This window comes from Enhydra lutris, unplaced genomic scaffold (genome assembly GCF_002288905.1).
Source record: "Enhydra lutris kenyoni isolate GAN:26980312 unplaced genomic scaffold, ASM228890v2 scaffoldscaffold12, whole genome shotgun sequence".
In the NCBI taxonomy this organism is placed as follows: Eukaryota; Metazoa; Chordata; class Mammalia; order Carnivora; family Mustelidae; genus Enhydra; species Enhydra lutris.
Window position 1 is genome coordinate 76,165,631 of NW_019154096.1, and position 13,198 is coordinate 76,178,828.

At 53.3% G+C, this 13,198-nt stretch overlaps 1 protein-coding gene across 2 annotated transcripts in view; it reads left to right on the forward strand.

The window, feature by feature from the left end:
- LOC111145075 (dedicator of cytokinesis 1) overlaps positions 1 to 13,198 on the forward strand; it is a 506,031-nt gene that overhangs the window by 473,643 nt on the left and 19,190 nt on the right. For both annotated transcript variants that reach the window (XM_022499695.1, XM_022499696.1), the window contains exons 41-46: positions 386 to 527; positions 661 to 739; positions 2,667 to 2,751; positions 5,661 to 5,747; positions 8,679 to 8,855; positions 9,872 to 9,955. In XM_022499695.1, coding sequence (XP_022355403.1) covers positions 386 to 527; positions 661 to 739; positions 2,667 to 2,751; positions 5,661 to 5,747; positions 8,679 to 8,855; positions 9,872 to 9,955 — 654 coding nt within the window. The remainder of the gene's footprint in view (positions 1 to 385; positions 528 to 660; positions 740 to 2,666; positions 2,752 to 5,660; positions 5,748 to 8,678; positions 8,856 to 9,871; positions 9,956 to 13,198) is intronic.

The window sequence follows — 13,198 nt, forward strand, 5'->3', positions numbered from 1 at the left end:
GACGAAAGCTGGCTCATTGGGGCCTACCCGAAAAGACCCACTTGCCCTCGTGCCTTGACCCTTTCCGCCCGCCTCACACCCCCCAGAAGGCGGGCCCCGCTGGCCCACTCGGTCCCCCCGGTGGTTCTAGCCCAGCGCCGCTGTCGGGACGGAAGCACATCCGCGGCCGTCGGGCGTGCTGCGTTCGGTGCTTCTTCAACACTGGAAACTGCTGTGCGGTGCCGGCGCGTTGCTGATTAATAAGGCTAGTGCACTTATAAGCTGTTCTTCAATCAGCGACTTAAAAAAAGAAAAAAAAAAGCATATTTTGAAGACCAGTGCGCTGGCGCGTGCGTGGGTCCTGGCCTTTCCCCCGCTGGTATTTAATGAATGTCATTGTTTCCAGGGGAAAGTTTTCATTTACCGAGGGAAGGAGTATGAACGCAGGGAAGATTTCGAAGCTCGGCTGTTAACGCAGTTCCCCAACGCCGAGAAAATGAAGACAACGTCTCCACCAGGCGACGACATTAAAAACTCTCCTGGCCAGTGTATCCTTTCCGACAAGCCTGTGGAATGGGACACGGCCACCGCTCCGTGCGCCTGGGTGGCTGGGTGGGTCTGGGGCCCCGTCGCGGCCGATGAGCACCCCGCCTGCTGGTCCTTAACCCCCTTTGCCCTCAGATATCCAGTGCTTCACCGTAAAGCCCAAACTCGATCTGCCCCCGAAATTTCACAGGCCTGTGTCAGAGCAGATTGTAAGGTAAGCACCCCGTTTCTCCCACCCGCCGGGAGGCTGGAGAAGGGCTGGGTGCTAAGAATTTCACCCTCGAGACGGTGGATTGTAGCCTTTGATTTGCTTTCCAGATGCTCTTTCTGTTGACTTAGAAGAGCAAGGGAAGCAAATTCTTTCTAGCATCCGAACAGTGAGGGAAGAGGTTAGTGTGTGTTGCCAGTGGGTACAAGAACTATTCCTTTCCCGACATGGGGAGATGAGGAAAACTCGGGAGGACGGAAGGGAAACTCTGGTCTCCTTATGCCCTGCCAGGGGGGTGGGGGGGGCGGCGGTGGTCCCTGCAGAGCTTAGTGGGGCTCAGGCCCAGTCCCAACCCAGCACTTCCGAGTCCACACGCCTGGGGAGGGCCGGAGTGTTTGCGTGCTGTAAGGCAGGACAAGGGATTGGGGCATTTGCTTTTCTGGGTGGAGAAGCCCCAGATCCCTGCAGGCCCACGATTATGTCACGTGGGATGATGGGGCTGATTGTTACACTCACTCGCCGCTGTCCGAATTTGAGGGTTTATGCCTCTCTGGTGAGTTGCCCCTGACCTAGCAGTGCTGTAGAGACCCCCTGCTTGAGATGTTCCGTTGATGTTCCGACTTTTCTTTCTATGCAATCCATGTTTTGGTTAAGAAATTAACCTCTTTGGTGGCCTGATAATGCTCAGAATCTGCTCATTTCATATCCTGAAGTGTGGGGGGCTGTGTTCTTCCTCCACATTCCCTCTCCTTTCTTTAACCTTGTATCAGCCATGACAGCAGGTCAGCCAGGACTCTGTTTACCAATGTTTATCTGTTTATCGATGAACGATGGCTTCCACAAGTTTTCCAACAGTGTATTTTGGAGAGAGGCATTAAAGCCAATAGCAAATCGTAGCTGATGCTCAGCTGTTTGCTGGGACATGGGGAGGCGGCCGACGTCTCAGTGCTGACGAGGGATGTCTGCCTCTGGTACACATGTGCCACCCAGCCCTTCCCCAGGGAAAGAAAAAGGACACACTTGTCGTGCGTGCCGTCCTTTTGGTTGCAGACTCTACCTTTGGTAGAGCTGAAACTAAGGTATATAAGGTCTTTTTAAAAATAAGAAACACGTTTGTGGAGCATAAGAAATAACACAGAGGACATGGGGAGATGGAGAGGAGAAGGGAGTTGGGGGAAATTGGGAGGGGGAGATGAACCATGAGAGACTGTGGACTCTGAAAAATAATCTGAGGGTTTTGGAGGGGAGGGGGGAGGGCGGTTCGGGGAGCCTGGTGGTGGGTATTATGGAGGGCACGTATTGCATGGAACACTGGGTGTGATGCATAAACAATGAATTCTGGTACACTGAAAAGAAATTAAAAAAAAAAAGAAATAAAAAAAAATATATATCAATTAGCTTATCTAATCCATGGGAAGTGTTATAGAATGAAAAGTAATTCTTATGAAAAGTATTATAAGTAAAGCTGGATTCTTTACAGTAAAAAAATTAGAAACACATAATTTTTTTAAAAAATTAATAAAAATTATTAAATTGTTTTAATAAATTAATCATTGAATCACTCAATTAAACTAATAGAGTAAATTGGGATTTTGAAGGAGGAAACACAAGAGTGGGGGACGCAAGCCTGTTGCTGCTCTCCTTCGCTTCACCTTTTCTCTGTGTGTGTCCGCTTCACTCTTACTCAGCATCTCCTCTCCCCTAAGGGTTTGCAGGGACAGGGAAGAGGCAAAAACTCAAGGCAATTTTTCCACCTGCCAGCATCTCTCTTCTGAGGCTGGCGGGGAGAGAAAGCCACAGCGATCGCTCGGGGTCAGGGTTGGGGACGCTCTCAGGGATGCAGGGACCTATAAGGAGGCCAGACCCAACGTCATAAAAGCATATCGGCTGCTTTGGGAGTTGAATGTCTAACGCTTTATCTGTCTCTGTACAGTTTTTACAGGGTGAATGAAGTCCAGCGGTTTGAATATTCTCGGCCGATACGCAAGGGAGAGAAAAACCCAGACAATGAATTCGCGGTAAAGAAAACAACCAAAAAACCCCCAAAGGGCTCCTTCTACCACCACCACCCCTGCCTGTGGAAAATGGCCTCAGAGGCCAACACAGGGCAGTATTAAATGCCTTTGTGTCTTGCGTGCAGAAATCCAAATTCCAAATCCTAAGCCCTTCAACTGTAGCGAAAGGATGAACATCTCACGGACGATGTTGTTAAGGCCTTACGATGCTAGCAGAAGGGGACGAGTGCTGGGAGTCTGCTTCTTATGCTCCTGGCATCCTCGCTTCCCTCCTCGGCTTCTCTGAGTTGTCTCCCTCTGGGCCCTGGACCCCCGAGCACCTGCTGGGGTCTCTAATACGAACAGGCAAAGGGGCCTGAGCACTCTGGCTTTCTGCTGATGGCAAGCAGTTGGAGGTGAGCGGAGTGGAGACCCAGACAGACACTCCTATTCAGCACCTGAGTTTTCCTGAGGCTTGAGGCCCAGGGGCTCCTGGGTGCCACAGAGTCGTGGGCCTGGTCATTCTCTGTGACGGAGCCACCCTGTGCCTTGGAGGACATTGAGCGGCTTCCTTGACCCTCTGCCCATTAGATAACTGGTAGTACCTCCGCAGCTGTGACAACCAACCGAAAAGGTCATCACCTTGTCCCCTGCATTAGTCATAGAAATAGTAACAGAAATTTTTGCAGCTTTTAAAAAAATATGCATGCACTTGGTTTAATGGTTTCCATTTGCAAAGAATATTCTTTGCGATAAAGTGGAGTTCTTTAACATGTTAACATTCCCCCTCCTTCTGCCCTGCAAACATCGTCGGGAATCCCTAGGTGGGCCCTTACCTCCATGACCCATTCGCTGCAGGGACTTCCAAGGAGGACCAGCAGCTCTGCTGGGGACTGCATCCCCTTGCCTATCATTCGGAGGTGTCTGGGGGCGCAGAAGGTCAAAGGTGACCTGACCTAGAGTGAAGTTTGGGGCACTTCCAGCCACGATGCTTCTATCCAGCCTCCCCCTAAAGCCCTCCATTTCCTGCAGTCTTCCCATCCTCAGGGTGAGGCCTGAGAATCTCCAGTCACAGGCCCTTCCTGCCCGAGCCGTGGCCTGGGTGTCTACAATGAGCTCGTATTCCGAGAACCCCAGTCATTCTCGCTTCCCACACTGCTGATCTCAAAACGAAGACCCTATTTCTTGGTTAATGCCAGCGTCCCAGGATCCCATACTTGGTAACTGGTCACTGTGTTGTTGTCTCTAATAGTGAGGGAGGGGACGAGACATCAGCCCCAAGGGGGCGGCTTTCTGAGCGATCTCTGGTGGGGCCCTTGTGGCCACAGCATGACCGTTTATGTAGCATCTCTGGACTGTGGGACTACAGGCAGTTCTTGAATTTTCCTCACACGTCTCGCATCCAGCGGCTGCGTATACGGTCCTACCGCAGAGAAAGAGGCGCACGAAGGTCTGGCAAATTGCCGACAGGGGAGCAGCCAACTGGGGGAGAGCCAGGAACAGCCGAGACCCCTGACGTTTGGGGCTTCACTAAGCCTCGTGCTTCTTCCAAATGGCCCTGAAATCCCCTAATGGCCCCGTTCGGCCCTCACACTTGGATGAGGCTGTCTGAAGCCACAGGATTTAGTCCTTCACACTCCTGACAAAGCCTAAAGCTTCCTGATATGCGTGGGGCTTTCTGCAGCGATGGGAAGCGGGGCTCGGCCCTGTTGCGGGAGGCCTGGCTCTGCGGGCCGGACGCTGGGGAGGCCCCCTGCGGGGCTGAGCGCTCTGCGTGGCTGCACAGCCGGGGCTGAAGCGGCCGAGGAGGTGGGAGACGGAGAGAGAGCTCTCGGTTAGCCCTTGCCAGTTGTCCAGAAAGCCCTTGGTGGAGCCCAGGCCCCCAGCCGGGCTGTGTCAGCCTCTGGGGAGACCCTGCAGGTGCTCTGAAGTGTCACACTGCTGTTGCCTCGGGCAAGCGCCTAGGGGAGCCTTCTCCTGGGTCCCCTTCCTTCTCCCCTCTGGAGCCTCACAGGTGGGGGGATCGATGCTTCTCTAAGATCCAGTGCAGCCCCCTGGACTGGCTGATGTCAGCCCACTGTGGCTGGACCCCTCCCAACACACCTGCATGGCCCAGTTATGACCCAGGACAGGGAGAGGGTGGCCGGAAGCAGACCATGGGCGGGACCAGGTGGGCGAAAGGTCCCTGCTGCTTAGCTCACCGCGGGCTTCCACGCAGCCTGGAGTAGGCATAGGGGGGACACTCGTGGGCTTGCAGCAGTTTCCTGCTGTGCATAATGTACTCTTCTGTGAAGACTCGGGATTATAAAATGGCGTCTTATTGAAAATATGCATCTACGTGCCTTTCTAGTGCTTAGTGAGAAGTCTCAAACAACAGATACTGAAAGGTTTAAGTTACCGTCTCCGGAGGGTGGGTGATTTGTCCACATCTTTATTTCCTGATGTGAGTAGAGATCAGCTGTTCAGGAAACACATGAAGCCCAGCATACTGACTGCTCTGTATCTGGCCTGAGCGGTCACTTACACGAAACCTGGTTTTCCTTAGCGCCCTTCCACCTGTGGGTTTCTGTTGAACCCAAAGTCAGGCCAACATGGGAGCCTCTTCAAAAATCCCTTTGCTCAGAGGGAACTTCCCTTGTTTTGACGTACAGAATCCTCCCTGGCTCTCCCGTTGTGTTTTCTTGCCAAACGCCAGGGAGGCTGGCACCACTGGCCAGCCAAAGCAGGGGACATTGCTGTGTCTCGTGTGACTGTCCGACTCACAGGCAGAGCATGGCGAAAAGGCACGCAAAAGGGCCACGTGCAATTCCTTGCAGGGAGACCTGCCCCCCGGGAGGACACACCTCGCAGAGAGTGGCCAGTCCCCATGAGGGCAGACGCTGTCCACCTGCTGACGTCCTTCTGACCAGTACCGTGTGTGTGTTCCTTTGCAGAACATGTGGATCGAGAGAACCATATACACCACGGCGTACAAGTTACCTGGAATTTTAAGGTGGTTTGAGGTCAAATCTGTCTTCATGGTAAGGATACCGCTCCCCCCCCCAGGAGGGATTGTGCGTTGCCCTCTGTTACAGGGTGCGGTGGGCACATGGAGACCCCAGGCCAGACGAGGCTGAGCCCGTTGTCACCCTGCACGTTCCTTGGGCCATCGACTGTGCAGGTCCACAAACATTGTCGTAGAAATGCTGTGTAATCACGACCAGTGCTAGCTGACGAGAAAACCAGCATTAAGATTTTCTTTCTTCTTACAAAATATTTAAATCTAGTCATTGCTGTGCTGTTTTGACAGCTCCTTCTGTTAACTAAATGAAAAGTTTAAGACAAGTTCCAATTTACATACACTTTTTAAGATCTTTCTTCCTGATGGTTTTATTGCCATTTACATGACAAACGACTTGATTAATAGCAATTGCTTATTTCAAGTAAAAATAGCTTGAGAATATACCCCTCACTGGCACTTTTTTAAAGAAATAATGACTCGCATCTCATTAGCTAAACTTTGCTTTGCCTCAGTGGTGAGCCCTGGGACAGTTCCATATCCGTGAACCAGAGTCGGGCGGCAGATTCTTACTGAGTACACAGAAGTATCAGAGAGTGGGATAAAGAGATCTGATTGAAATATGTATTTTAATTCACGTGTCTCAATGCCTTTTGTGTTCAGCCAGCAGGATCTTATCCAGAGGGCTGGTCCCCCGCCCTGTAGTTTACAGTGAGTCTCCTCAAAACTCCCTGTTCAGTTCAACCTGGCTGGAACCTCTCTTCAGCCTCAGCCTCAGCCCCGTTTCTGTTTCCTCTCTTTTTCTCTCATCCATGCCCATCCGAGCTCAGGGCCATATCCAACCCCCCCCATCCCAGGTGCCCCCTCCTGCTTCTCTGAAGCCCTGGGTCTTCTGTCCCTGTCCCTGCCCTGGGCACTTGCATTTTGTGCTCTGAGAGTGCCCACTCTGTGCCCCCCCAGCACCCAAGCAGGCCTGATGCCTGGAGGGCTCAGAAGATATGTGGCAGGTGGCAAGTTTTTGCTGGCACCATTTAGAGCTGGTGATGTAGCACGTGAGAGGGCGGAGTAGGGGACACTTGGCGTAAATAGGCACTAAGCTTCCTAATGAGCCTCTGCCCAAAGCCCTCAGTAATCCGGGATTTTGTGAGCCAGCCAGATTTCAAGAGGAGGAGCTTAAGAGCTCAAGGTGGAGAGGGGTGAGTCCTGACTTTCTGTAAAGATGTGGTTCTGCCACCGGCACTGTTTGCCATTTTTAACAAACTAAGAGGCTGGAAGCCAAGTAATCCCAGAGCACATAATGAAGGGCTGCTCTCGATACCCATCCCACCCGCCCTTGCCTTGTGCATGCCCCCCGGGATAGTCCACTGGGGATGTCCAGGGGGTGGCAGCCAGCCCTCCTGCTGAATGAATAGAGGAAACTATTCTTGCTTGAGGCAAACGGGGTCAGTGTCAGGGAGCCAGCGGTTGGTCAGAATGGAGTCCTGCCCTGGGGTGTGCGATTGGCGAAGGCGTGTGCCTGGGATGCTGCGTTCCAGGCTCTGAGCCTGCCAGGGCCCACGTGGGCCCACCTGGGAGCCGCAGTCCTGCTTGGACTACACGCCATGAGGACTCAGGGCCGACCACCTTTCTATGCGGAAGCCACCTTTCTGTACGGGACGGCCTGTCTCTCAGCTCCCAGGCCGCACGGGACGAGCGCAGTGGGTGTTTTCCTCCACTGTGACTCCCAAGTGTCGCTCTGCAATGTGGGACCTGCCGTGAGCAGAGCTGTCTGTTCTCAGGTCCCTGTTCCCCCTGCTCCCTTTGTCCCTTGCTACAGACACCCTGGGTTCCCAGGCATGGGGAGGGATGCCTCCTACCTCCTTCAGGAGGACCGAAATGCTCCTGTTTTGAGGTGACCCCTGGATGTGGCTCTGTGGCCAGCTGGGCATCTCTTGGAGGAGGCCTGGGGGGCAGGGGCTGCTGTTGTTTTAAACCCAGCCATGTTTTCGTGGCACCTTCGGGCTGAGCCAGAGAGACATGCTCTCATGGGCCTTGCAGGGAGCTGTTGGGCCCCAGACAAAGGAGGGCAGTTGCAGGATGGACAGCGGTCCCCTGCCTCCCGCACGGAGTGTCGCGCTGACCGGTGGCAGGTGTTCCGATGAGGCCTGTGAGGTACCATTGGAAGTGGCAACGTGCTCCCCCTGGGGCAGCAGAGCTCTTCCTTCGTAAGAGAGTACATGGTCTACTCTGGAGATCAGGGCAGGGCCCTCCCCCCTTCCCTGGCCAAACAGGTACCGGGGGATTACAAAGTGCCGAGGCCTCCTGCCTCAGGGACAGTGATAGATTGCTCAGAATTCCTTAAAATCTTACCCTTCTTTTTGAAAGATTTCATTTATTTGACAGAGCTAGCAAACACAAGTGGGGTGGAGGTGAGGGGAATGGCAGAGGGGGAGGGAGAAGCAGGCTCCGCACTGAGCAGGAGCCTGATGCAGGACTCGATCCCAGCACCCTGGGATCCTGACCCAAACTGAAGGCAGACGGTTCACCGACTGAGCCACCCAGGCGCCCAGAATCTCACCCATTTTAAAAGGAACAGACCACATGTGAATGCACACATACTTACACATGTGCACACGTGTATAGGCACACAGCACACACACACGCTCGTGCACACACACCCCCTCAGAGCCAGCCCGCCTTGTATTATCACTTTGGAATTTGCGTGCGAGGGCCATGCCTACTGGAAACGCACAGTGATGCGCAGATACCCAGCTGCTCTTGTTGGGTGATAACAGACACCCCCGAAACCCCCCCCCCCCCCGGAAGAAAGGTGCGATGGAGGAATAGGAAGCCTGGCCCCCCTTGGGAGTGCTCGTCCTCTGGCAGGACCCCACGGGCCAGAGACACAGCAGGAGACCCTGGTGGGGTGGACGCAGCAGCTGGCCTGGGGTTCCATCTTCTTCCTTCCCCGCAGGTGGAGATCAGCCCCCTGGAGAATGCCATCGAGACCATGCAGCTGACCAACGACAAGATGAACAGCATGGTGCAGCAGCACCTTGATGACCCCAGCCTCCCCATCAACCCCCTCTCCATGCTCCTGAACGGCATTGTGGACCCTGCTGTCATGGGAGGCTTCGCGAATTATGAGAAGGCATGTGACATGTGACATGACCTGGTCCAGCCCTGTCCCGGGACAGATGTCTCCAGATACGTATCTCCCAGCCCAGAAGCTGTGCTGGTCTCTCTGGCCAATCTCAGCCGTGACTGAGCCAAGGCTGGGGACCCCCTAGAGGTGACCCCTGCCTGCTGTGGAAGGTCAAGGCCCAATCCCAGGCATGGCTGCCCTGGGCATTGTCCTCCCAGGCTGGGCTGATGGAGCTCTGCGGGGCTGCCCTTGGGTGGCTCTCAAGAGTCCTAGGATCATGAAAGGCCGAGAGACATGGTTTTAAGTGAGAGACAAAAGGCTTAGAACGTGTGGGATAGGTAGGCATGGCGAGTACACGGCAGAAGGCCGGCTGGGCTCCCTGGAAAGCCTCTCAGTGGGAATGGGCAGAAGTCGAAGGACATGGGGTGTGGTCTAGACCAGCGGTCTGTACTACGGTCTGCTCTCTGTGTTTGACATCAAGTTTGGACTTGGCCGCGGCCATTCACTACTTAGTGTCTGTGGCTGTTTTCCTGATGGAAAGGGGCGGCATTGAGGCCCTTCTCAGAAAAGTTTGCTGAGCCCTTGTCCAGACAGAGTAGGAAGTGAGGCAGAGAGCAGGCCGTGAGGAGTCATTGCCCTGGACCTAGAGAAGGCTCTTGGTTGTAAGCAGCCCGGAGGTGGAGGACCAGCCCGGGGCGGGGAGCAGGGCAGGAGTCAGGGCGCTGGAGAGCTGCCTCCCAGAGGGCTGAGCATCCAGGTCAGCGGAGGCTTTGCTGGATTCCAAGGACAGAGATGCCACCCGAGATGCCCCTCCTGGCTGCCCATTCAACATCTAAACATCTGTTGTGTTTGACCCAACCAGACTTTTAGCCCGGAGTGCTGGGGAGGGTCCATCCCCGGGGGTGCGTCTGTTTGACACACAGAGGGTGGGCCTGGCTCTCTCCCCAGATCTGGTGCACAGCCAGGGTGCAGAATTGGGGCCGGGAAGCGGTGTACCGAGTGGCCCTTCCTGTCTCCACCAGGCCTTCTTTACAGAGCGGTACCTGCAGGAGCACCCAGAGGCCCATGAGAAGATCGAGAAGCTCAAGGACCTCATCGCGTGGCAGGTAAGTGTGGGATGGCTGCCCTGCAGGACTGGAGCGGGGAGGCCAGACCCACATCCTCCTGGGCCACCTCAGCACACACGCCAGCCAGCACAGAGGCCTGGGACATGCGCCACAGGGCACGGAGCCACCTGTGTCCCCAGATAAACCCACCCCCCACTGCTGAATTAACTAGGCTCCTAGGCTACGGTCATGAGGTTGAACACACAGAGTGTCCTCACTTACCAGTGAGCCTGGTCTGTCTCTGCTGGAAGATCTCTGTCTGGTATGGACAGAACTTCAGAGGGAAGGTGAGAGCTGTGATGTGTTCAAGAGCTTAGCTCCCGCCTGTCCCGGGAAGGGCACTCGGGCCGGTGCTGCCCGTGTGGGAGGTGACAGCGGGCCACTGTAGAGTGCCCGCCGCTCACGTTCTCCCTGGTGGTGGCCGGGACTGGGGGCTTCCACATCGTGTTTTCCTAGCTGTAATTCTGCATATAATGGTGCTTCTGTGCTCATGCTCCTGAGGTCGCTGAGTCTCACCTTAGAGGGGCGTGCTGTTAGGAGGACGTCACGATAATAAATAGACAGAACATACAAGGTAACACCTTGACCAATTTGCAGTACAGTCCGGCGACATTAAGCACATTCACACTGTTGTGCGACCATCCCCTGTGTCTGTCTCCCGAACTTTCCCACCTCGCCAAAAATCTCTGCACTGATTCTCCATTCTCCACCCCTGCAAACCACTCTTCCACCGTCTGTCTCCGTGAACTTGATGGTTCCAGGAGCTTCACGTTTGCGGACTCATACGGTAAAGTCATACGGCTCTGGGGACTGGCTTGTTTCACTGAGTACAGTCTTCGGGGTTCATCCGTGTTGTAGCCCGAGTCAGAATCTCCTTCCTTGTGGGGCTGAATAACACTCCCTGTGTGGACGGGCCACATTTGGTTCGTCCATTCATCCGCCTGTGGACACTTGGGCTCCTTCTGCTGTTTGGCGGTGAACATGGCCACACACGAGTCTGTTCATTTTCCGGCTTTCTGTTCTTTGGGGTGTATTCCCAGAAGTGTCATTTCTGGATCAAACCATGATTCCACTTTTTAGTCTTTTGAGGAGCCACATTCCTCCCACCCCCTTGTCAACACTTGTCAGTTTCTAGTTTCTTTTTGTTTTGTTTTTCACAATGGTCGTCCTTATGGGTGTGACTTGGCCACAAATCACTAGACATTTGTTTGCAGTAGAATTACCCTGTGATAACGAACCCCGAACCCCGGGGGCTGGCTCCGGCGACCTGACAGGCCAAGGACGGTTCTCTGCGTAGAATATAAACCTCATGTGGACGGTCTCCCTTTGTTTCCAAAAAGAGACTTTAAAAGTCTGAGTGATTCCATTTTAGATGTAGAAACCAAAAGGTACAAAATTCACACTGCATTGAAGGCTATAACATCATTGCCACACAAAAACGAGTTTGGTCTGCAAAAGTTATATTGATTTTTTTTTTCTTGTATGCTTTTACAGCAAATTGGATTTTAAGAGTTTCAAGTCCTACAGAGGAAAATAATTTGTTCCCCAGAGAGAACTTTATGTCAGCACTATGTCATCACCCCTAATAACTATATTAAAGGATGAATTTTAAAGCAGCTCACAGGAAAGCCGAAAAAAAGAATCCATTTTCTAGCAACTTCATTAAATCAAAGAGTGATGGAAAATGCATATTCAAAACATTACCTGTGATTTCGCTTTCATTTGCAAATGTTTGGAAACCCATATTTTAGTATCACTGATTGAGTCATGCGGTCATTAAAAATAAGAAGTTTGGGGTTATCAGGATGCTGTCTTAATGTTTTCGTTTGTTTGGTTTGGTTTTTTTCTGGAAGCTCCATCAGGGCAGAGTGAGTCTTTCTCTGGGGAATCCCGAAGACTCATTGGCAGAGTTTCCATCCCTGATAAGCACTAAGCACATCTCGGTGCTGAAGCTGGTTGTGAGGCAGGTTGTTAAATCCAAGGTAGTTCTTGGCTCTGCTCTTGCCATCCCCAAACCAGGACGATGCTGACCTGCTTCTCCCAGCTGGGAGCCAGTGGCTGCAGGCGCGTGGGGCCTTCCTCTATGTTTACAGCCGACACCAGGTCAGAGTGGGCTCCAGCCCCTTCCTCAAAGTACCTGCAGGAGCACCCAGAGGCCCACGGCTCTGCCCTCCCCCAGATGCAGTTGTACTGAGCGTCCCTGCCAAGGCCCAAAGATGAGTCCCTACAGACCCATATACCGCCGCTGTGTTGTGCACGTACGTCTCTTTCGAAATGAGAAAGACAAAAGACCGGACTCACGGCGCCTCCCCAACTGATAAGGGGCACAGCCATTGCCCTGCAGGGGTGGTGCTCCTGGAGCACTGAGCTGTGCTCCCTGATGTTCCATGCGCTGGTGGGCTGTGAGTGCAGGGGACACACAGGGGCAAACTTCACATGCAGCACCGCTGTTCAGAAGGGCGTCTCAGGAGAGCAGGCTGTGTGCTCATTTTGAACAACCCAAGGTGTAACGTTGGGGATGTCTTCTCTCCTCTCCCCACTCTGGGCTCTGGGAGACTTTTAAGAAATGCAGATTTCTGGGATCTACTCCAGAGCAAACCAGGACTCCAGAGGTGGGGTTCGGGAACCAGCCTGGGAGATGCTAATCTCATCCAGCTTGGAACCCACTGAATTACAGGGTCCCGAGAGATCTCTTCAGGCCTCATTCCATGCCCTGTGTTCGTATATTAAGCACCCAGTATGTTAGAGTGTTTGCACAGAGCATTTTTTTATGCAGAGCCGGGGCTTAGCCCTAGTTGGGCTCAGAACAGAGGCCAGATCCCCTCCCAGGAGAAGAAGGTTGTATCTGACATCGTCAGGGACCTGTTGAAGTGGTCAGTTCTCGTTCCCTCTAAATGTCGCCTGCCAAACTGCAGCTCACACAGCCCCAGGGACCTAAACCAAACGGTCTTCACTTTAGTCCAGCGGGTAGCTTCTGGTAGGTCAACGAATCTGGCCCATTAAGGCTTTTAATCAAACCAACAAGAAAACAACAACAACAACAAAAATGCAGAGACATTTAGACTGCATTTTATGTATTTGAAAATGGTTGATTATACACAAAAATGCTTGTAGGAACTCAAGTGGCTGGGCTTTCACCTTGAGACAGCACCCCCATCCTCGACTCTGCACCCAGAGAGATCCAACACGTCTACCATCCCACCAAAAGTTGTCTCCAGCCTGCCTGTGCCATGCCCCGAGGCG